This window comes from Pogona vitticeps, chromosome 8, assembly GCF_051106095.1.
Source record: "Pogona vitticeps strain Pit_001003342236 chromosome 8, PviZW2.1, whole genome shotgun sequence".
NCBI lineage: Eukaryota > Metazoa > Chordata > Lepidosauria > Squamata > Agamidae > Pogona > Pogona vitticeps.
This window is the reverse complement of record NC_135790.1, coordinates 25934243-25955447: the sequence shown is the minus strand read 5'-3', so window position 1 is coordinate 25955447 and position 21205 is coordinate 25934243. Positions and strand designations below refer to the sequence as shown.

The 21205-nt window shown below is 48.0% G+C and overlaps 2 protein-coding genes and 1 long non-coding RNA gene across 5 annotated transcripts; 2 read left to right on the top strand and 1 right to left on the bottom strand.

The window, feature by feature from the left end:
- The first annotated feature begins 1855 nt into the window (after positions 1 to 1855).
- On the top strand, positions 1856 to 7991 carry LOC110079331 (TLC domain-containing protein 5-like). Its single transcript, XM_020794294.3, has 2 exons — positions 1856 to 2322; positions 5627 to 7991. The coding sequence occupies exons 1-2, from the start codon at positions 2127 to 2129 to the stop codon at positions 6247 to 6249; spliced, it is 819 nt and encodes a 272-aa protein (XP_020649953.3). The 5' UTR covers positions 1856 to 2126; the 3' UTR covers positions 6250 to 7991.
- A 3302-nt stretch (positions 7992 to 11293) lies between these two features.
- Positions 11294 to 12677, bottom strand: LOC140701909 (uncharacterized). Its single transcript, XR_013538239.1, has 2 exons — positions 12302 to 12677; positions 11294 to 11523 (listed from the first exon to the last, which is right to left on the bottom strand). It is a non-coding gene; the product is annotated as an uncharacterized LOC140701909 (long non-coding RNA).
- A 129-nt stretch (positions 12678 to 12806) lies between these two features.
- TLCD5 (TLC domain containing 5) lies at positions 12807 to 16445 on the top strand. Of its 3 annotated transcripts, none has more exons than XM_020792724.3 (3): positions 12807 to 12908; positions 14147 to 14346; positions 15316 to 16445. In XM_020792724.3, the coding sequence occupies exons 2-3, from the start codon at positions 14148 to 14150 to the stop codon at positions 15852 to 15854; spliced, it is 738 nt and encodes a 245-aa protein (XP_020648383.3). In that variant the 5' UTR covers positions 12807 to 12908; position 14147; the 3' UTR covers positions 15855 to 16445. The 3 variants fall into 3 exon arrangements, with proteins under 3 accessions (XP_020648383.3, XP_072835331.2, XP_072835330.2); XM_072979230.2 differs by lacking the exon at positions 12807 to 12908 and adding an exon at positions 12992 to 13109; XM_072979229.2 differs by lacking the exon at positions 12807 to 12908 and adding an exon at positions 13456 to 13580.
- The last annotated feature ends 4760 nt before the right edge of the window (positions 16446 to 21205 follow it).

Genomic DNA, 21205 nt, shown 5'->3' with positions numbered 1-21205 from the left:
AGCCACAAGATAGTACATCTCTCGCCCCCTGACAGTGTTAGAAATGTGTGGTTGGTTGGTTGGTTGGTTGGTTGGTTGGTTGGTTGGTTGGTTGGTTGGTTGGTTGGTTGGTTGGTTGGTTGGTTGGTTGGTTGGTTGGTTGGTTGGTTGGTTGGTTGGTTGGTTGGTTGGTTGGTTGGTTGGTTGGTTGGTTGGTTGGTTGGTTGGTTGGTTGGTGACTTCCGGCACTCAGCAACAGGGTTTTGACCACTGATTTATAACCTAACCAGCAAATGTATTGGCAATGGTCGGCAATTCAGGTTGCCACTCCCTCGGCTTCCCTAGAGCTCTGTAGGTCTGAACCAACTTTTTATAACACCTGCACTGTCTGAAGGAACTTTTCCAGTTTCCCAAAACGGTGGTTTTTATTTCCCCAAGGCAACAATGGGTGCACACAGAGGAGTACACCTTAGGTGTGTCTGGCAATATTGCTCCTAAAACTTCATTTGGAGGCAGTACCACTCAAGAGGCCTTTACTGGGCAATGCAGTTATCAGCCCTGCCATAAAAAAAACAAAAAACAGAAGTGTTCTGTAGCAAATATGGTGGGTTTGGTGGGGGTTTTTTGGTTTTGTTTTGTTTTTGTTTTGTTTGTTTGCTTGCTTGCTTGCTTGTTTGCAGAGACAGGGTCCCCTTCCTTATTGGGATTCATCAGCTGTTTGAAAATTGCCAACGTGTGACCATTCATCAACTCCATCCCATAACAGGAAAAGCAACAAGGAAGAAAGGTTCTAAATTCACTTCCCTGTGAGGTGAAAGACTCCTGTGCATCAATGGGTCCTGTGGTTGGCTACAATTTGCAATTCCATTAGACTAACTGAACAGCTGGATATGCAAATATATAACCCTGCTGTGTGTGTGAATGATCAACTAGCTATCCAGGAAATAAGACAAACGCTGGGTTTTGCCGGCCCACGTGGTGTCCCTCCCAGTTGTCTGTCTGCGGCTGTCAAATCATGCACCCATGGCTAGGTTCACAACATATGCATCAAGAATGCATTCTCTGTCTCATCCAGATTCCAGTCTCTTTTTTCAGCTGACTAAAGATCATTTGGCTGCTGATCAAATGACTGCAAGATGTTCTGAGTGGCACCTGCAACAGTTATGTTGCATCAGAGGGCCATCCGTTCTGTTGAGGAACCTGAATGGCGAGTCTCTCTTGAGCCAAAGAGCATCGCAAATCCGTGAAAGGACAAAGGCTGCCATTCCTGGATTAAAGGAAAAGGAAGCCATCTTTTCAATTGTCCTGAATGACAGGCAAATAAGGAGTGAACCCTAACCACTAGGCTTGAAAACACTGCTTTTCAAAGTTGCTTCTTTGGTGTACAACTACCAGAATCCCCCAGATATCTGGGGATGATGGACCCAAAGCATGACCTCCATCTCTCTGGATGAGAAAATAGTCTAAATATTAGGATCTAGATCAGTGTTTCTCAACCCGGGAATCATTATGACCCTAAAGGAAGTCTTAAAGTGTTTTCAGGGGGGTCTCGGGTAGCCGTACATTCGTTGCAGCCCTTGTGGGATAATTTCTTCCTTGACCTTTCAAAGCAGGATACAAAAGTTAGCATGTATGTGTATGTATGAGAAACAGGCCCTTTGGGGGAGAAAGTAGCCTCTGCTTTCTGAGAAGGGATGGCTTTACCACATTAAAAATGCCTTTTTATGCAAATATGGCAGTGGGAGATCAAAGTTTCCTAAAAGGGGGTCACAACTTGAAAAAAAGTTGGGAACCACTGACCTAGAAATTGTATGAACAATGCCTGCTGAAAATTATCTGAGCTCGTTGGGTTGAAATATCTTATAGCCCAGGGAACAACGTAGCTACACCCTCGAGAACTCCTTGATCTTTCACCACCGTCATCGTACTTTCTCTGTCTACTAGCAAGGTGATTGTGACTGTTGCTTGGAGGGTCATTATTTTAACTAAGGAGCATCAAATTGAGCACCCCCACATCCTGTAGTAGACCAAACCTGGCATGTCCGTATCATACCATGTGAGCCTTTGGAATGCGCAGCTTGGCTCACTGGACCTGATCTGTTCGCACATCCATTCTTCCTTCTTTCTTACTCTCTTTTCCAGGCAGGATGGTCTCTATCGCACTTCAAGCATTCTTGAGCCTTCTGGTTTGGGTCTCCCTCTATACTGGCTTCTGGTGTCGGAACAAACACCGCACCCCAGAATGGAGCTGCCGGCTGGTCACTTTGGTGCACGGGTTGATCGTCACCTTCCTCTCTGGCTACATCGCCCTTATTGACGGACCTTGGCCCTTGACCCATGCAGGTATGTAGAGATGGTTCAGACCCAACAGGATTTTCAAAACACACACACACACACACACACACACACACACACACACACACACACACACACACACACACACACACACACGGTCCATGCAGGGACCGCAGCTAAGACTTGAGGTTGAACGAGATGACACACTCAGCTTGTGTTTAAAAGAGCCCTCCCTTGGGTGTGAAAGGCATATATTGATCATGGGCCATGGCATGTGCTTATCTCCTCTCCTCTGGCGCTTGCATTCCAAGATGCTTTGTTTTGTGACCAGACATTGGCAAGTAAACGCAAGTCTGTTTACAGAGGCTCCTACCTCTGGAGAAAGTATGCTGTAGACAGGGAAATGGGCAAACTGCAGGGTAGAAGAATTTTTCTTACTTAACCCCTAGCTTGACTCTTGGCTTACACAGCTTTGGCTAAATCAGACTCAGAGCCCTGATTGCTAACTCAATACACCTAGTTCTTTATTTATTTGATTTATGTCCTTTATTTTTGCTTTTGTTTCCCCTGAACACGGGGATTCCAGGTAGCTCGCAACAAGAGGAAGTAAAACAATAAAGATTTACAACATTAGAAGGCAATTTTAAAACCGTAGCAATAGAATACAGATGAATTAAAAACAAGCATGGCTGAATTAAGTACAGCAATGGCCCTCCTCAGGAACCGGTCAGTTTCCCAAAAGCCTGCCTGAATAAAAAGATATTTAACCCGTCAGCAGCAGAGCAACTGGGTGGGAGGCCCAGCTAGTCTTTCTGGAATGGGAATCGCACAGCCTAGGGGGAAGAAGTCTTCTCTTGGGTCCTCACCCAGGGCACCTCAGCAGTTGGGAGAACAGAGAGAAGGACCTCCCTTGAAGATCTCTAAGGCTGGCGCAAGCTAGCATGCCCATTGGGCCTCCGTATTACCTTGCCATGAGCCTGGAACGTAGGTCAGTACGATTATACCCATTTCACAGATGGGAGAAGTTGAGGCTGAGGAGCTTTGGCATGCTTAAGACAGAGGTGAAGTTCAAATTATGGGCTTTCTGATGGGTTGCTCCATCTCTTAGCCCTGGCACTAGCCCTGATACTCATTTGCCACCTGCTTGCCCTTCCACCCAGGTGCTCGCCATTCTGACCTCCACCTGATGTCTTACTCCTGCACTTTATCCGCTGCTTCCGGCTTCTTCACCAACCTGGCAGTTTCCACGCAGCTCACTTGAGCGCTCCTGCTTTCCTCGAGCCAGCCATAAACATTTGCTCTGGTACTCACGAACTTTCCACTTTTGCCTTCCCTCAGGATTAGCAGCTCTGAAAGCAAAATCAAACCATACGAAAGAAAGTAGGAATGTGTTATACCATAGACGGCCTTTTTCGAACAAAGATTCTAGTCCTTATGACCTATGCCTGAAATGTCAAAATCCTAACTGGACAAGAAGATTCAGAAAAAGGGGATTGACTGGGGTTTTAATCAAAGCCTTAGCTTAGCTCTTTGTCTCTCTGTCTCTCTCTATTGCTACCAGAAGCCACAAAAATAGCGCTCAATCGTTTTTTGTTTTAATGCACAAGGGTTATTTTTATTGCAGAATTATGCAAGAGATTATGCAATTGCATCGTTTATAGGGTCACAGAATCCAGGTTTATTTTTTTTTCTTTTCACCGACTGCAGATTGCATAATCAGTGCAAAATGTGTCCAGCAAAGATTTCGTGTATTTCCTTTCCTTCCAGCATTTAATGATTCAAAAATTAAAAATCTCAAGAAAGGAGCAAAGGGGACCTTGAAATGGACCATGGATAGGTATTAACCCAAGAACTGCAGACTTAGCAGGCCCACCCCATCACTGGGATGAAACAATTTTTCTATTTAAGTCATAGCTCTTGCTCAATCTGCAGCTGTACCTATTCATTAGCATTTCCAACTTTTATTCAGATAAGCATCCTTTCTGCATCTAATTTTGGGAGATACATCATTCCCCTCCCACAACTTGGCTGCACCCCAGAGGCAACGGTGATACAATTTAAGAACAGTTCCCTAAATATCTCCGTACAAGGGAGGTGCAACAGGACACAAGCTGGACTGGACCAGTAATGATATCTCTGCCATTTTTGGCAGCCTGGTTTCCAACAGCAGTTCCTTAAAGGTTTCAAAGAAGACCAGCTGTTATTTGAGGTCTCCTGCTTCAGGTTTGGTGGCCAAAAGAAAAGAGAGAGAGAGAGAGAGAGAGAGAGAGAGAGAGAGAGAGAATGATGCTCCAAAAGAAGGAAGTGATAGAACATCTTTATCGGGTTCTTATTAGCACACCCCAGTAACGCGGCTTCAGAACTTTCCCCCACAATCCAAAGGCTTATGGGCTATGCACAGGACCCATAAGGGTAGCATTGTAGGACTAATAACGATCTTGCACTGTCAATTCTGTTCTGAATTGTGGCAACCCTACTCAAGGTTTTCCAGGTAAAGCAGTGGTCCCCAAAGTTGGGCCTCCAGATGTTCTTGGGCTACAACTCCCAGAAGCCTTCACCACCACCTCTGCTGGCCAGGACTTCTGGGAGTTGAATTCCAAGAACATCTGGAGGCCCAACGTTGGGGACCACTGAGGTAAAGAATACTCAGAAGTGGCTTGCCATTCCCTTCCTCTAGGGGGCGTCCTGGGACTGTGCCGCTTTTACCTAAGGCTACACAGGTTGGCTCTTCTTCCAAGAGGCAACGTGGAGAATCAAACTCCCAACTTCTGACTCTGAAGCTAGAGACCTAAACCGCTGAGCTATCCAGCCGATTGTTATTGGAGCACCTTTCTGAACATGAACATCAATCTCTCCAATCCTAATTTTTACCACTCTCCTTTCTTTGCCACTGCATCTCATTTTGATTCTTTGCTTGAAACAGACCAGAAAGATGATCAGCACCACCACGGATTCCTTTGCCGTGTCCTTGCAAGCCCTCTCTGGCATTTAGTTCAGCAGGATTAGGCCTTTAATTATTTGTCAAGGCACCTGTCACCCAGTGTGGGTGTGTCTAAAAATTCTTGGGAGCGGGATCTGGCTGTAAGCTGATTGGCCAAGTGCCACGGAAGCCACGGACACCACAGGACTGCCAGTTGTTTCCCTGACTTCCAGAAGTCACTTTGTTTGGATTTTATAGATAAATTTTCCCAGGGAAAAAGCACAAAGTGGACATTTAATGATATAATATCATATAAATTAAGGGTTGTTAACATAGTGTAAAATAGTATGATGATGGTGGTGTTTGGAGAAAAGTGACAAAAACAAAGCAACAACAAACACAACCTGGGTTTCTCTTTGCTCTTCCTTCTAGGATCCCCGAACACAGCTCTCCAAGTCTTCCTCATGTGCTTGACGCTGGGATACTTCATCTTTGACCTTGGCTGGTGCATCTATTTCAGCAGTGAGGATGAGCTAATGCTTTCTCACCATATGCTGAGCATCTGGGGCATGGTGATCGTGCTGGCGCACGGCGAGTCCGCTACCGAGATCAATGCCGTCCTTTTCGTGAGCGAGATCACCAACCCTTTGCTGCAGGTGCGCTGGTTTCTGCGGAGTATGGGGCATTACTACAACGTCATCGGAGAAGTGGTGGACGGCCTCTTTGTGACTCTCTTCCTGGGCTTCCGGATCATTGGAGGAGCTTGGATCGTGCGTGCGGTCTTGACATCACCCAAGACCATTTTGATCCTCAAGGCTGGAGTGATGGCGATGTACCTTGTGTCCTTCCTGTTTTTGGTGGACATCTTCAATTTCGTCAAGAGGAAGCTAATCAAGAAATATTATGCTTGGAGAAATAGAAGAACTGGGGGAGAGGATCTCAAGAGCAATGGACACATCCCTGCTCGTCAATGTGGACATGAAGGAGACCATGGTGCCCAAGCTAGTGGCACCCAAATGGAATCCTTGGCCTTCCCAGCTCATTCCAAAAGATGAGGCATCTTCCAAAACCAAGCTACTTTGAGTCGTGGCTTGAACGATGGGTGGGTGTTCTTCTGAAAGGGAGCTTGGCCAAGAAGATGGAAGGGGGCTGTAGAAAAGTGTCAACACAGGAGGAACACTTGAGCTGGGAGGTCAAGCAGCCCAGAAAACCAGCAGAGGAGCAGGTAGACTGGACAACATTTGGGGGCAGACAGGGTCCACTAAGAATGATTACCAAGGACAGATGGACTGGACTTGAGGACTGGCTTGGGGCAGCCAGTTCTGGTGGTCTTGCTGGGGGCAGAATAGGATGCAGGATGGCTGGCCCAGAAAGCCATTCCCACTGCTAGGAAGGGTTTCCGCTCTCTTTGCTTGGCATATCTGTGAAGCCAGACCCCCTGACCCTTCTTTCTGATCAAGCCAACGTCACAGGCTCCTCATGCCAATCACGGGAGGTCATCTTGGATGGCTGTATTCCACATCACGCCTGAAGAGGGTGCAATGCCCTGATGCTCTCGAGGGCAGCTCCATGCTTTCTATCCCAAAATTGGTGGTTTCAGCACTCATCACTTTACAGGAGCAATGAAGCACACGTGGAGGCAAGCAAAATAGGTGTCGGCATAGCAAGAGGAGCCCGAGGAAACGTCTCGGGCTGAGGGCTCTCCCAAGGTAGGAAACTGAGACTGATCTCATAGCCAGCTAAAAAAGACTGAAGCAAATGGACACTCAAAAACTAAGGAAGTTTGGTCAGCCACTTTTGGCCTTTAGAAAGGCAGGGAGTTGGCCCAGTAACCTTCGGCAAGGAAGGGCAGGCGTCTTCTGATTCCACCATGGGCAGGACCTGCCTAGCTGGACGGTCCACATTTCCCGCTTGAAAGAAGCCGAAAGGTAATGACGGGTTCTTTTTGCCTCGGGCCACTTTCCAGCCTCATTTGCTTTCTCCCGGATTGTCAGCCTTGATGAGCCACTGCAGTCTCCCCAGCCTTGGTGCTGAACACTTCCCGAAAAGCTGCACTGGAAATCCCATCATGCAGGATTTGGATCTTGACCTTATAGCCTCATCCAGTTCTTTGGGGGGGGGGAATGACTTTTCTGGGTTGCAGCTGCTGCTGGCCATGTTGGTTGGGAGCAGAGGTCAGCAAAAGCAACTTTCCCTGCATTGCACAAGGCTAATATTAGAGCCAGCTGTGTCCGGCGCTGGTCTGGTCCAGGCATTTCAAATGGGCCAGATTGCCACAAGGGTCAGCTTGGCATTGTGGCCGAAAGCGACACATCCTTTCTCTATCCTAGCAGAGCAGAAAATGGGTCCCATCTCTTAAGCCATTATAAAAAAAAAGTTGCAGGCTACTCAGTTGATCTCAGCACACTATCTTTTACAGGAGGTTGTGTGTTATTTTTGTTTCGTGTTGTTTTTGTTTTGTTTGGCATCACATCATGGGCTGATCTGGATCTGTCATCCAGAACACTCTCCTTTGTGCTCAGGGGGGGGGGGGGGGGCGGTTAAATCTGTGCTAATCATGCCATGCTCCAGAAAGCTGCCCTTGATCTCCTAGGAATGGGATCTCGCGGATGATGCTGGGAACTGCCAGGGGATTTTAACGTGGCTGCAAAGCCAGCTGTCTCTGCCAGAAGTCACCCCGTTCTTTACCTTAAGACAGCTGGGTGATCAGACCCCTCCACGCCACTGTGTTTTTCACTTTTGAGTCTGCCAAAGAAGGTGCGCATCTACCTCTGTACATCCGCCCAGGAACCCTCCAATGGGGGACCGCTGGCTGCCACCTCGGAAAATTTGCTGCCTGAAGAAAAAGGGCTCCTAAGAATGATGTTGGGTTCATCCTATGGCAAAACAGAGAAACGCCACTGGATTCCAAGCTGTTGATTCCTTCTTCTGGCCGTAAGGTGGCATTTTTGATACTAGCTGATTGTTTCAGGTTTTAGATGACCAAAGAGGCTTTACTCCAAGAGAGGGGAACAGCTAGTCAGCTCAGAAGGAACAGTGCTTCCCGTCTTTTTCCTCCCCAGAACCACGGCCTGGGTTCGTGTTCTTTACTCCGCCTAATGGTTAGAGCCATCGCCAGGCGTACAGACAGAGAAGACTGAAGGATATTGGACTCTGTGCTCTCTGCCACGCTGACTTCCAGTTCAAAACTATCTTTGTCTGTCCATTCCCAGGAGCTTCATGGGGCTTACTCTTAAGGAAGTGTGCCTTCATCATTTCTATTTATTTATTTATTTATTTGTACGTTTATTAATAAAGGTACTGTATGTCTTGCCTTTCCATAACAAACGGTGCAGGGTGATTATCTGAAATACAAGCAGCAACAATACAACAGAAAGGATAGCCCTGAAACTGATTAGATTCTATGCAATTTTTTTTAATGGTCTGAGAAAATAATTTCCACCAGAAAGACTGGAGGTGCAAAATGCTGCTATTCCCCCCCCCCCTTTTAGCTACAACTACCATTATACACAGTTCTAGACCACACTGTCTGGAGCATTCTGCGAGCTGTATTCTGAGAGAGCAAAGTTTCCCACCTCTGAGAAAGACAGGGTGCCACTGTAGAGAATTTAATTATTTTATTTTATTTTATTAGACTTCTACCCTGCCCATCTAGACCAAAGGTCTACTCTGGGCAGCATAAATCCAAGATGGGAAAAAATGACAAAATTTAAGATGACAGTAGGAGGGAAAGCCTGCCTAAATAGCCAGGTCTTAACTTTACTCCTGAAAACACCTGTTATGTCTGTTGGCCCTGTTTCCAACCACCAGCAGCCAAAATTCCATTTTAGGAAATACATCTTCAGAAGAGTCACACAATCTCGCCACCTTCCCCCAAGCTGGTGTCTTTACAAATGTGCTTGACAGCCACTCTCCTCCTCTCTGCAGGGCGATGGAAGGGAAGGACTGGCGCAACCGCAGGGGGGAAGCCAAGGGAAAACTGAATCACTGCTTCTCCACGGGAAGTTGGGGGCCATCATCAATGTCTCTAGCAGCAGCGATCAATTCTTTAAATGCCGGGGTTGTGTCTGATGATCACAGCAGGAGCGTTCCTCACCTCCTGGAGTTTTCAGATCCGCTGGCCTTATTTTGTGATTGGTCTTCAGGCCGTCGGGCCGTTCCTCCTTTGCTAACTGAGCTACAAGTAATGTTGACACCAGGGGCTTCCCAGCTTTGTTGGTTAAGCTTGAGTCCCATGAGAATGGCCTATGGGGGGAACAGGAGGGAGGAACGGGGTTACATGCCTGGGGAGGAAAGCACGTCAACCGTGTGGGTTGTGCAACAGATGTGATGGTTGTGTTTCTCCTTCTGCTGTAAAGAAGTGCCTGGAGGCCGAACATGACCTCAGGGCAGGACAGTCTGCATCCTTCCAAAAGCAAACACCGACAGGTGGGTTTGCATGCTTGCAGCCTCCAGATTTTGACCCAAACCCCAGTGGTCCAACCTGATTTACAACTCTGATTCTCTTTACACCGAGGTGTAGTGGGGGTTTGTTCTTGTAACACCTCAATCCTGGCTCTTGAACCTTAGTGTGATTTCAGCTTTAACATGCTATCTGGAATGTATAACTGGGCCCTAAATTCCAGGGCTACAAGGAGAGGGGAGGGTCCCTGGTGGTCTTTAGCACAAGATTTCTAGCACATCCTCAAATCAGTATAAAGCCCTGCCTTCTTCCAGAGGAGAATGGAACCCAAGACAGTTAAGCTGGAGTAACACCACTTTAACTGGCATAAAGCGCAGTCAGGAATAGTCGAACTGGTCTAGAACACAGCTTCGGCATAGGCAAAATGTAGAAATTACCCACGGACTATGCTGGCTGGAGTATTTAGGAAGCTGTAATGCACAGGGGAGGCAGTGGAAGACAGGAGGGCCTGGCCTGCTCTGGTTCATGGGGTCACGAAGAGTCAGATGCAAGTTAATGACTAAACAACAAAAACAAATGCACAAAAGCCACTTTCTTCCTCAACTTTTGGAAATTATCCTTTAAAGCAAAAATCCCCCGAGCCAGCATTGCCATCAGCTGAAGGGTCTTAAGCTTCATAGCCTCGAAAATAAACTTTGCCAGGATCGACAGCCACCCCGAGAGGGAGCAGAGGTTGCTACTTTCCCAAAGTTGGCCCCATCACTGCAATGCGGCAGTATAGGAGCAGCACACTTTTTAAAAATATGTCTCACTAAGATGCACACAACCCATTCCATGCTTCCGCTTTTTTGAAGTATGAACCACAGCAAGGCAGCATTGCTTTAAGTTTTTGTGCAGCCCTCCCACCCAAAAAACACATTCTCTGAAATGCACAGATTTCTACACAACTGACCAAATTATACAGCACTATTGTTTTTGTTGTCACTGTTATTTAAGACAAACCACATTACAGTTTACATCTCTGTCTTTTATATAACACGTGGATCTTACCATCTTAGGGTCCCTTCATTCTTTTCCATATGCTGCGTGGCACTCTAGATCTTTCTCAAAGCGGAGAAACGAAAAGTGCAGGATGTAGTGGTGAACTTTGCCTAACAACTGGCAGGCGCGATTTCCACTTCATCCAGAGCTCACGTATCTCAATAAACAGAACAAGCAAATGCTAATTATATAATGTGTTTGTATCTACTCGGGCAACTGGTGAAGGCATACTTCCAATGATCAGACTGAGAACTGAATCACAGAACATGAGTCATGGTGTCCTAATGACTAGTTATTCTAGACAAGGCCGGCTTTCCAGTTTAATAATACACAAGTATTAAATGGAAACCTATCCGTTTTGAAGGAAATCAACCCTGAGTGCTCACCGGAAGGACAGATCCTGAAGTTGAGGCTCCAATACTTTGGCCATCTCACGAGAAGAGAAGACTCCCTGGAAAAGACCCTGATGTTGGGAAAGTGTGAAGGCAAGAGGAGAAGGGGACGACAGAGGATGAGATGGCTGGACAGGGTCACCGAAGCGACCAACATGAATATGGCTAAACTCCGAGAGGCAGTGGAAGACAGGAGGGCCTGGTGTGCTCTGGTCCATGGGGTCACGAAGAGTTGGACATGACTTAATCTCTAAACAACAACAATTAAATGGAAATCAGCCTTTTAATATAGTGCATCATGAACAAGGACCTTGAATACTGTAATTCCAAAGCAACAGAAATCCTATTGATGCAACACTGGGATGATCCATCCAGACGGGCCTCTACAACCCCTTCCACAGCTTGAAAAACTTCCATTCTTAGATGACAGCTCTCAGAATTTCGCCCACGGCCTTCAACACATGTGGGTCTTCTGCCTCCACCAATAGGTAGTACTGGAGTGGAAAAGAAACAGGCGCCACCTTAGGTTAGGTTAGAACTAATAAAATGTCGGCAGGCTTGCAGGTTTCTTGGCTATTATACAAGGGGGTCATGACTCAACAAAGGCTGGGAATCACCACTTTATTTCATGATTTTGTAGTGGTCTCTATACATAAATGCATTATTACGATGCGAATGGATTTTAAAGCATTTTAATTTTAATTGCATCTTCTTTAGGGACTTGAATTTAATTCTGATTTAAGGTTTGGGATTTTACTGCGTTTTAACTTTCTGTTGTTTTAAATTCTTCGGTAAGCCACCTTCAGTCCCAACTCTGGGAGAAAGGCCAGCTGTAAATGAAACAAACAAACAAACGAAAGAATTGTCGACTTTTTAAGAGAGTAGCGTGAATTTCACTTCTTTCCCAAACGGCTCCTCTCCTAAGAGAATAATGTTTCCTTCCTGGGAAATCTACAGCGAGGAAGGGAATCCCCTTAAACCTTCCATTCCACACTCGCTGCTTCTGTCCAATAATTTACGATGCTGGCCAGCGCACAGAGCTTGCTTGCCAGACATCGCCGTTTTCATCCAGCCAAGGGAGTGTCAGATTCCGACAGCAATTCAAAACCAGCCCTAAATCAGCCAAAAGAACAACATGTGAGCCTCTGCCCTCTTCCATGCTGGCTAGACAGGGTGGAGATACCTGGGCTGAAAGCCTGTTTCTTAGTGTAGTGAGCTGTAACCAGAGTAGGCCCATTTGAATCTAGGGGGCGGAGGGAGCTGTTGACTCACCCAATTCCCACCGACTCTTTGAGACCTCCTAGGCAATAAAATGTCAGCCAAAGACTTTAAGATCTGCTCTGGATGGGTTAATCGGTTTTCCTTGTTGCCTCTTCATTCCTTGCCTTCTGTCGCGCCCTGCCTGGGGAAAGGAAGCAGTTTTTTGAGTGACCCGTTCAAAAGGTACGAGGGAATTTAGCCATAGCAAGTGGGGCCTTGGCACGGAGTTTTGCGCTCCTGCGTATTCTTGTTTCCCCTTGATATTTGTGCCCTTTCCTTCCTTTCTCTCTTTTCGGTCGGGGGTGGCGGCGGCGGCGGTGGTGTCGCTTTTCCTTCCTTCTCCTCTCCCTCCATATGGCAGAGGTGCTGAGCTGGCCGGCCGCTCTCCCCCACGGCTCCGGCTCCCTCGCCATCCCCGGGGGCCCGAGGCGAGCGCCACTGCGCTGCGATCCGTCCTCCGCTCCAGCAGGTGACCCTCGATCGGGTCTCCTCCGCTCGGCTGCCAACCATCTTTGGAGCTCGGCGATCTCCGCGAGCGAGCGAGCGAGGGAGGGAGGCGAGGCGAGGCGAGGCCAAGGAGGGGACGAGCGCGCCTCCGCGGCCTGGCGCTGCGGGCCAGGTAAGCTCTCCAAAAGGAGCGCCGCGGGGCTCTCCATCAGCCGTGCGCCTTGGCGCGCAGGGCGCACGGGGCGGCTGGGCGCGCGGGGGGCCCCGGGAGGAAAGCGGGGTCTGTGGGATGGAGCGGGGCCCCGGCCGTGGATTTCTGGAGCGGGAGGAGAGAGGGACCGGCTCCGTGGGACTTCGCTGGGTCGGGAAACAGGTGGGCACGGGGGCCGCCCAGCGCGGGGCATCGGCATCCCCGGCGCGAATGGGGCGCCCCTCCGGCGGGGTTTCCTCTCGCGCTCGCTTCTTGCCTCCGGTGCCACCCGGCTTTTGGCACCTGGGAGAGAGAAGAGTCTCTGAGCACGTGCGGAGTGTAAACCCCCCCCCTTCTTCTCCCCCTGCGGAGCCACAAGACTCCCACCAGCGCACCGGGATCTGACTTCCCAGCTCTGCCTTCTCGTCGTCCCCCCACCTCCCGCGTCTTAGCCGTGGTTTACCCGGGAGACTCTTCCTTCCCGTCCCCTCCCCTCCTCCTCCTCCGAAGACAAGGAGGAGGCCTCGCTCACTCCGAGGAGGCGAGCCGGCGTCCGCACGTGCACAGCACCGGTTTAGAGGGGCTCCAAAACCAGAAAATAAGGCAGGCTTTCTCCTTCGCCGGAACTCTTCGCCGTCATCACCCTCAAGCTAGGTGAGAGGTGGATAATGTGCAGGCCGGGGGGGGGGAGGAGGATTTTTTTTCATCTCCTGGGCTACCCCAGAACCCCTCCATGGTCCTCAGCATAATTAAAAAAAAAACACAGCTATTTCTACTCCTGGACTTCCAAAGTTTTCCCTCCGGTGCTTTCCATCAGGGTAGATGGTAAAATGGGAAGGGGGGAAATGGTGTATATTATCCATGTCAAGTCAGTCCTAATAAAGATGTCCCCCACCTGTAGATTTTAGACTTTGTTCCATCAGATTTCCCAGACTTTCTTTAGAGTCTTCTCTCTCACACACACACCCCTACCTGTCCTTCCTCTTTCCAGCCACATCGCTAGGGTGAAAGGGTTTAGCTTCACTCCAGATGGGCTGGTCCTCTAGATGGGGCTAGGAGGCAGCCTCTCTCCCCATCCTCCACCGATCAAAAAAGAAGAAAAGATGCTTTGTTGCTACATGATGTGTGGGGCAAGAGGGTCCTTCCCCCATGTGGGTCGTGGGGCTGCTTGTAAAAAAAAATTTGAGGAGGGTCTGAACTCTTCTTTTGTCCCATCGCAGGATGGCTGCCAGTATGGTCCTTCGCGTCGCTCTCAGTCTGTTCGGCTGGCTCTCGCTCTACAGCTGGTCACGACACTGGTACAAAAACCGGACGTACGAGTGGAGCTGCCGGCTGGTCACGCTCACTCACGGAGTCCTGGCCACCTGCCTCTCTGGCTACATCGGCTTCATTGATGGCCCGTGGCCGATGTCCTACCCAGGTATGGTATGCATTTCAAGTGGAGGGGAGTCCCTGAGGAAGGCAAGGGGGGTTCTGGGGTCAGTCTATCTCCCCGAAGCCAGCTCAAGCTAGTGCAAAATGCAGGGGCTGGATTGTTTTCAGATGTCCTTTAGAGCAGTGGTCCCCAACCTTGGGCCTCCAGGTGTTCTTAGACATCAGCTCCCAGAAATCCTGGCCAGCAGAGGTGGTGGTGAAGGCTTCTGGGAATTGCAGTCCAAGAAGATCTGGAGGCCCAAGGTTGAGGACCACTGCTTTAGAGATTGTACAACGCCAGTCTTGAATGGACAGAACTGGTTTTCAAGCAAGGGGCTGGTTTTGATGTATAAACTCTAAAGAGTTCGGATTGAGAATAAATGGAACGCCACCTCCCCTACCTCCATACCCACCCTGTTCTTATTTTAATAGGTGGCACCTATTTATCTACTCGCATTTTTACATGCTTTCAAACTGCTAGGTTGCCAGGAGCTGGGACAAACGACGGGAGCTCACTCCGTCGCGTGGATTCGATCTTCCGACTGCTGGTCTTCTGGTTTAACCCGCAGCACCACCACGTCCCACCCAATATTTCATGTACACCATAGCAAAAAGAAAAAGAAAGAAATTATCACCATGCCCCCCCATCCCAAAAAATGCGTATCAGTGGGGATGTATAGATTGATCTGGACTCAGGGCACAAATGGAATCAGATGAGGCAGTGCATGCTTTGGATGAAATTAGGCTGTCTTTGAAGGGTCAGATAATCCATGTGTTGCCCTAATAGGACTTAATCAATCCATGGGGCTCCTTCACATGAGCTATACAGTATTAGGAGAGTCTACAGACTGTGTAGCCTGGCTCTTTGGTGACGGGCTGTGACCCTGGTCTCCTACACTGGACCTCCACTGAAAAGTTTTGTAGCTGATCTTGTGGGCAGTGCACTGGCTGACATGACCTGCGCCTTTCCTTTCAGGGTCACCAAACACCCCTCTCCAGGTACATGCCTTGTGTATGAGCCTGGGCTACTTCCTCTTTGACCTTGGCTGGTGTGTCTATTTCAAGGCAGAAGGTGCCCTGATGTTGGCCCACCACACCGTCAGCATCCTGGGGATCACCGTCTCCCTCGCCTTGGGCGAGTCGGCGGCCGAAGTCAACGGCGTCATCTTTGGCAGCGAAATCACCAACCCGCTCCTGCAGGCCCGCTGGTTTCTCCGGGAGAAGGGACTCTACCACACGTTGGCGGGGGACGTGGTGGATTTCTTCTTCGTGGTCCTCTTCGGAGGGGTGAGGATCGGGGTCGGGGCTTGGCTGATGTACTGCGTGTTGCGGTCGCCCAAGCCGAAGTGGTTCATCAAGATGGGGGGAGTCGTCATGTACGCTGTGTCGTGGGTTTTCATGGTCAGCATATGCCGGTTTGCACGCCGGAAAAGCATAAAGAAGTACCACGCGTGGAGGAGCTGGTGGAGGAAAGAGATGAACTTGAACACCAACGGATACCTGAAGGAGCATTGACCCCCCCCATTGGGCTGGGTCCCTGTTCACAATTGGGCAAGGAAAGTTCTCTCAAGACGTGGCTCCACAAGTCCGTGTTTGGGAGAGGAACCCTATCAGAGGGAAGAGCAAGCTCAGCCTAGTGGTTAATATAATAATAATAACAACAATAATGGTTGAACTGCAGAGTTGAAAGGGAAACCATGGCTCATCGAGGCCAGCCTCTCTCAAGAAGACACTGTGGGGAATCGAACTCCCAGCCTCTAGCTCCACAGCCAGAGATCTAAGCCACTGAGCTATCCAGCAATTAGACTGCCATTTGACAACTGAGGAGACCCAGATTCAGTTCTCCGCTAAGCTGTGAAACTCACCAGCTGACCTAGAGCCAGCTGCGTTCTTTTGGACTAGACCTACCTCACGAGGTTGTTGTGAGAAGAGCCCGGGAGAACTCCCAATGAGGATTTTTTTTTTCAAAATCACGTTGATTTAAATCACGATGTAAAATTTCAATCAAAAGATCCATTATAAAAAATATTTAAAGGCTTCCTTCCTCCCTCCCTCCCTCCCTCCCTCCCTCCCTCCCTCCCTCCCTCCTTCCTTCCTTCCTTCCTTCCTTCCTTCCTTCCTTCCTTCCTTCCTTCCTTCCTTCCTTCCTTCCTTCCTTCCTTCCCATAAAATTCTCCTTGCAGCCACTATCACCACACACCCTGTTTCAGGGGAATCTGTGTCCCTTACAGGCCTGCAGGAGGGAAGGCTGCCTCTGCCTTGGGAGAAAGCTGAGCCGAGTACTTAACTTGGCATAATTGACTAATCCGTAGGATAAGGGAGGTCATTTGAGCCACCCTGATGCTCTCTCAGTGGCCAGCTTGATCCGTGACATGTAGCAACAGCCACCCCCCATGAGAAAAAAGAAAAAACCACAGGGCCAGCATGAACAGGTTCCAAGAGTCCAGGCTTGTGGGCTGCTTTTCTTCTGCCTTTGCATATCCATATATAGAGCAGAGAACTTAACGGCCCCACAAGTGAGCAAATATCGGACTGGATCTGAAGAATGAGACTGCCCAACACTGACTTTTAACACTTCCCACCACGCTCACAGGCACAAACTGACTCCTTCAGTAACACACTAGGAATTGCAGATTCACACTGAGAGCAAAGAGACAGTTTTGAAAACCCTTCCTTCCTTCCTTCCTTCCTTCCTTCCTTCCTTCCTTCCTTCCTTCCTTCCTTCCTTCCTTCCTTCCTTCCTTCCTTCCTTCCTTCCTTCCTTCCTTCCTTCCTTCCTTCCTCCCTCCCTCCCTCCCTCCCTTCCTTCCTTCCTTCCTTCCTTCCTTCCTTCCTTCCTTCCTTCCTTCGTTCCTTCCTTCCTTCCTTCCTTCCAGCATCAGCTCCTTCTTTCCTTCTTTCCTTCCTTCCTTCCTTCCTTCCTTCCTTCCTTCCTTCCTTCCTTCCTTCCTTCCTTCCTTCCTTCCTTCCTTCCTTCCTTCCTTCCTTCCTTCCTTCCTCACCTAGATTTGAAAACAGCTCCAGAGGGAATGTCTCTGAGCCAGAGAGGCTGTGGTTACAGAATTAAAATGTTTTGAAACAGGTTGCTCAAGCTTCTTTGTCAGAGTTGCAGGTGTCCGGTTTCTGTAAAGTCATATACTGTACAAAGGCCAATTGTTTTTCCAATCCACAGGATGTGGCGTCCTGGGTGTATACATTCGGCAACATATTTTACATTGCCAGACTTGCAGGTAATGCTATATTTAACTAATAGAGTTGGCCAGTTATTCTGCTTTTAAAAATAACCATTTTCTGCAGTTGACTTAAATGACAACCTTAGACAGGCTTACTCAGAAGCAAGTGCTGCTTAACTGAATGGAACTTACATCCAAGCCGCCATAAGGGATTAGATTCATCTCAACTGTGCCTAGCAAACTAGTTGATTAGGGAGAAAGGTAAAACAAAATATATCTATGACATGCTAGATTTCTACAGGTGAGTAGCTGCTACTTTTTAGATGGATATTCGATTCCCACTCCTGCCACGATTTGTAATCTGAAACAGCGCAGTCCACATCTAGAGACACTCCTTTTAAAGAGAGATCTGAAAACGTTCACCGTTCTACTCTCCACCAGGGTTAACCCAAGAGTGTCAAAATCAAATGCAGAAAAGGACACTATGAGTTTAGTGTAAAAAATATACTGCCTCTTGAATTACTGTGTAATAATGCTTATATGTGCCACCCGTGGTGGGTGTACTAGTACTGTATTTTATATAAGCTTTTTCTTAAAAAGTTTTTATGTATGCAAGAATGTTCAGAGTGTATGTATCTTTTCTCTGCTTTAGTGACACACTACGCAATCATGACTGTGGGCTTTATACATTTTTGTGGAAAGAAAGAAAACAGGAGAGAGGGAGGGTGTGGAAAGTATAAAGCCCAACAGAAAAGAAGCATTCTCACTTCTCTCCAATGTGATCATCCTTCGTCATGCCTTTCCTAGTTTTGCTGTATTCTTTTTTTTAAAGATGGTGTGTCCAGATGTGCTGAGCCGTTTCCAAAGGGCATCACAGATTTATATGAAATTACCCATCAAGTCAGGGAAAACAGCAGCTGCGCATTGTTCTGTGTTGTGCTGACTGGAAGTCATTGATGGGCTTCATACAAAGTCCAAGGATTTCAGTGCTTCATATTGAAATAAATAAATACATGTTGCCTCCCACCATTCACCCTGGCAAAGAATGTGAGACCCATCAGGGACCCCCCAAAAAACCCTCCCGTTTTTCCAAGATGGACACATGCATGTTTAGAATGGGGCACTGTTGCTGTCAAACCCTTCTGTAATTATTTTTCATCATTTGTATCAGGGCACCAATCCACACAGTTGTATTTTAGAGAGGAGACACACCCAGAAAATACGGGTAAGGCTTCGGTTAATAATTGAGAATTAAAACTGTGCTGTTCATTGTGAATTTTAATGTGGCTGCCGTTTGAAAAGGCAAAGAGGGTGGGTGGGGCTCGCGGAAGGTTAGGGGAATCGTCAGGTGTCCAAAGTTACTAAAGTAGCAGGATTCCAAAAGATATCACTAGTCGGGACCGAAAATGTCACAGATGAATAATCTGTGGCCAAAAAAGAAGAAGAAAAGGCCAGTAGGAGAGAAAGCATGTCACGCCTCCAGGCGGATGAAGTGACAAAAGCAGTGTAGATAAATAAAGCTTGTAGAATCAGACAAGCTGGTGTTGTCTGGAATTATTGCAACCATGGAAAGACTTACACCTTGATACCCAGATGAATTTTGATATGATTGGAAATGGTTGTCTGGTGTCATCGTGGAAATAACCCTTAAGTAGGATAAATGCCAGCAATGACGAACACAGGCTTCTGATATTTCCCTAGAAGTCTATAAAATTATTTAGGGTTCTTAGGGAGATGACCTGACAGTAACTTCCTAACAATTTTTACAAACCCCTCAAATCCTACCAAGAACCTGGTGGCATGAGTCTGGCTGGTTGACAGCTCCTGCTCTATGGGCCAAAGGACTGCAGTCTCACAGGTGCAAGGCTTGGGAGTAACTGCTACAGGATCCACTAGGGCTTCTAAGCAATGTGCATAAGATGGAGCCACTCTAATCCTGCTTTTATTCCCTTTCCTCCTTCCCTTCCAGTCTTTCTGGTCACTTGGCCACGGCTTCTTTAAAGTCCTGCTTCCCGGTCTTCAAAACGAGGGTGCTAGGGCAGACCATCCGGAGACCCAACTTTGTTGCATCTGTTTGCCTGTTCTCATTGTCAAAACCAATGAGCCAAGGACAGGTCCTCCTAGCAACAAGGGGGGGGGAGCCCACCTGATTTGGGCTGCCCATACAGGACTGTCCTTAAGCTTCCTTGGGTATAAACTGGGGGCTCTGCTCACACAACCTGAGCTTGGAAGATTTTGGGCTTTTGGGCCACCGAATCCAGAGTCCCCAAAGCCAATGGTGAGAACCAGTGCACAGAACGAATGGACACAATCTTGCTACTGTCCTCAGTGCCCCGGGTGGCATCCTCAGCAGGACATAGTTTACAGCTGTTCTTCCCCCAGAAATGGCCACAATTCAACTTTCAAGAAACTTTCCTTTTCCATTAAGCCGTCCGTGCCCTCCTCCCTAAGTGTTTTGCATATTTTATTTTATTTTTAAAACACAGGCCGATCTTCTGTGAAGATCAGAGCCTTCTCTCCTTCCCTTCTGAAGCGGCTCAGATCTCCATGGACGAAGGGAGCCCTGTTTAAAAAGTTTGGCAAGTTCAGAGAAAGAGCTGCTCTGTCAGCAAGTCTTTGCCTTACATCCAAAGATGAGAGGCCGTTTTAAAAGTCTCATGAAAGCTCCGAAGCATGCTTATGCCATTCCTTGCCTGAACACAGAAGTCCTGTGTTGGCAGGGGAGGACTGGGGAAAAAAGGGGGGTGGGGGTTGTGCGCAGACCGTTGCTACTCCTAATTTGGAGGCCAAAGCAATCTTCGGTAGCTACCTTTCATGTCTTCAAAACATCCTGCTTTGATCTTTTCGGTTTAGACTTGGAATGGATGTGTGGGAGACAGGGAAAGAGGGAAAGCATGCGCACAGAGGTGCAAGAATGAACGCTGAACTAAATGGGTCCAAGATATATTGCTCTGTATAAAAGGTCTTGCTTGTGAAATGGGGAAATATATATGAGTGGCACTCTTAGACTGCATACAAGCCCTGTGCACACAACAAAGTTCATTCTTGGACCCATTTAGTTCAGTGCTCATTCTTGCACACTACATACATCACAGGATATTTTTCTTCCAAGAATCACGCAGAGATTCCAGAATCCCAGCCTTTGCCAAAAGTTGCCTGATACGATCGCTAGACTTTGGATCCAGAAAGCTTAAGGGATTTGTTCCATGTCCCATTGAATGGACATGGCATGAATGGAAGGGCATGAATGGAAGGGCATGCAGGACAGCTCTCAGAAGGAGGTAGGGCTTTTCCAAACTCTTAACATGTCATCAGCCTTCCTGATGGCGTAGGTGAGCTACCCCATCAGGGGGCTTTTTCAGTCCAGAAGCCCCCCAGGCCCCTAAAATATTTTCCAGACAACAAAACAAAGCAAGGCATATTTCCACTCCCGAAGCTGCAATTCACTGTTTAAACAAGCTGTGGCTACTCCAATATGCTTTACACAAAAAGAAGTGGCATTCTTGAAAACTGGATTTCTGTCCATTTCTTGGCTGATTCTTTTCATTTGGGGGAATTTGGGGACAGAACAGAATTTAGGAGTCGATTAAAAGTGGCAGGAGGATTTCCAGTGGCAGAAAATGGGCCCCTGGATACACTGAGGTTGGCCACCCCTAGTCTAATCCTTATTATGAAACCCTTTGTGGCAGTCAC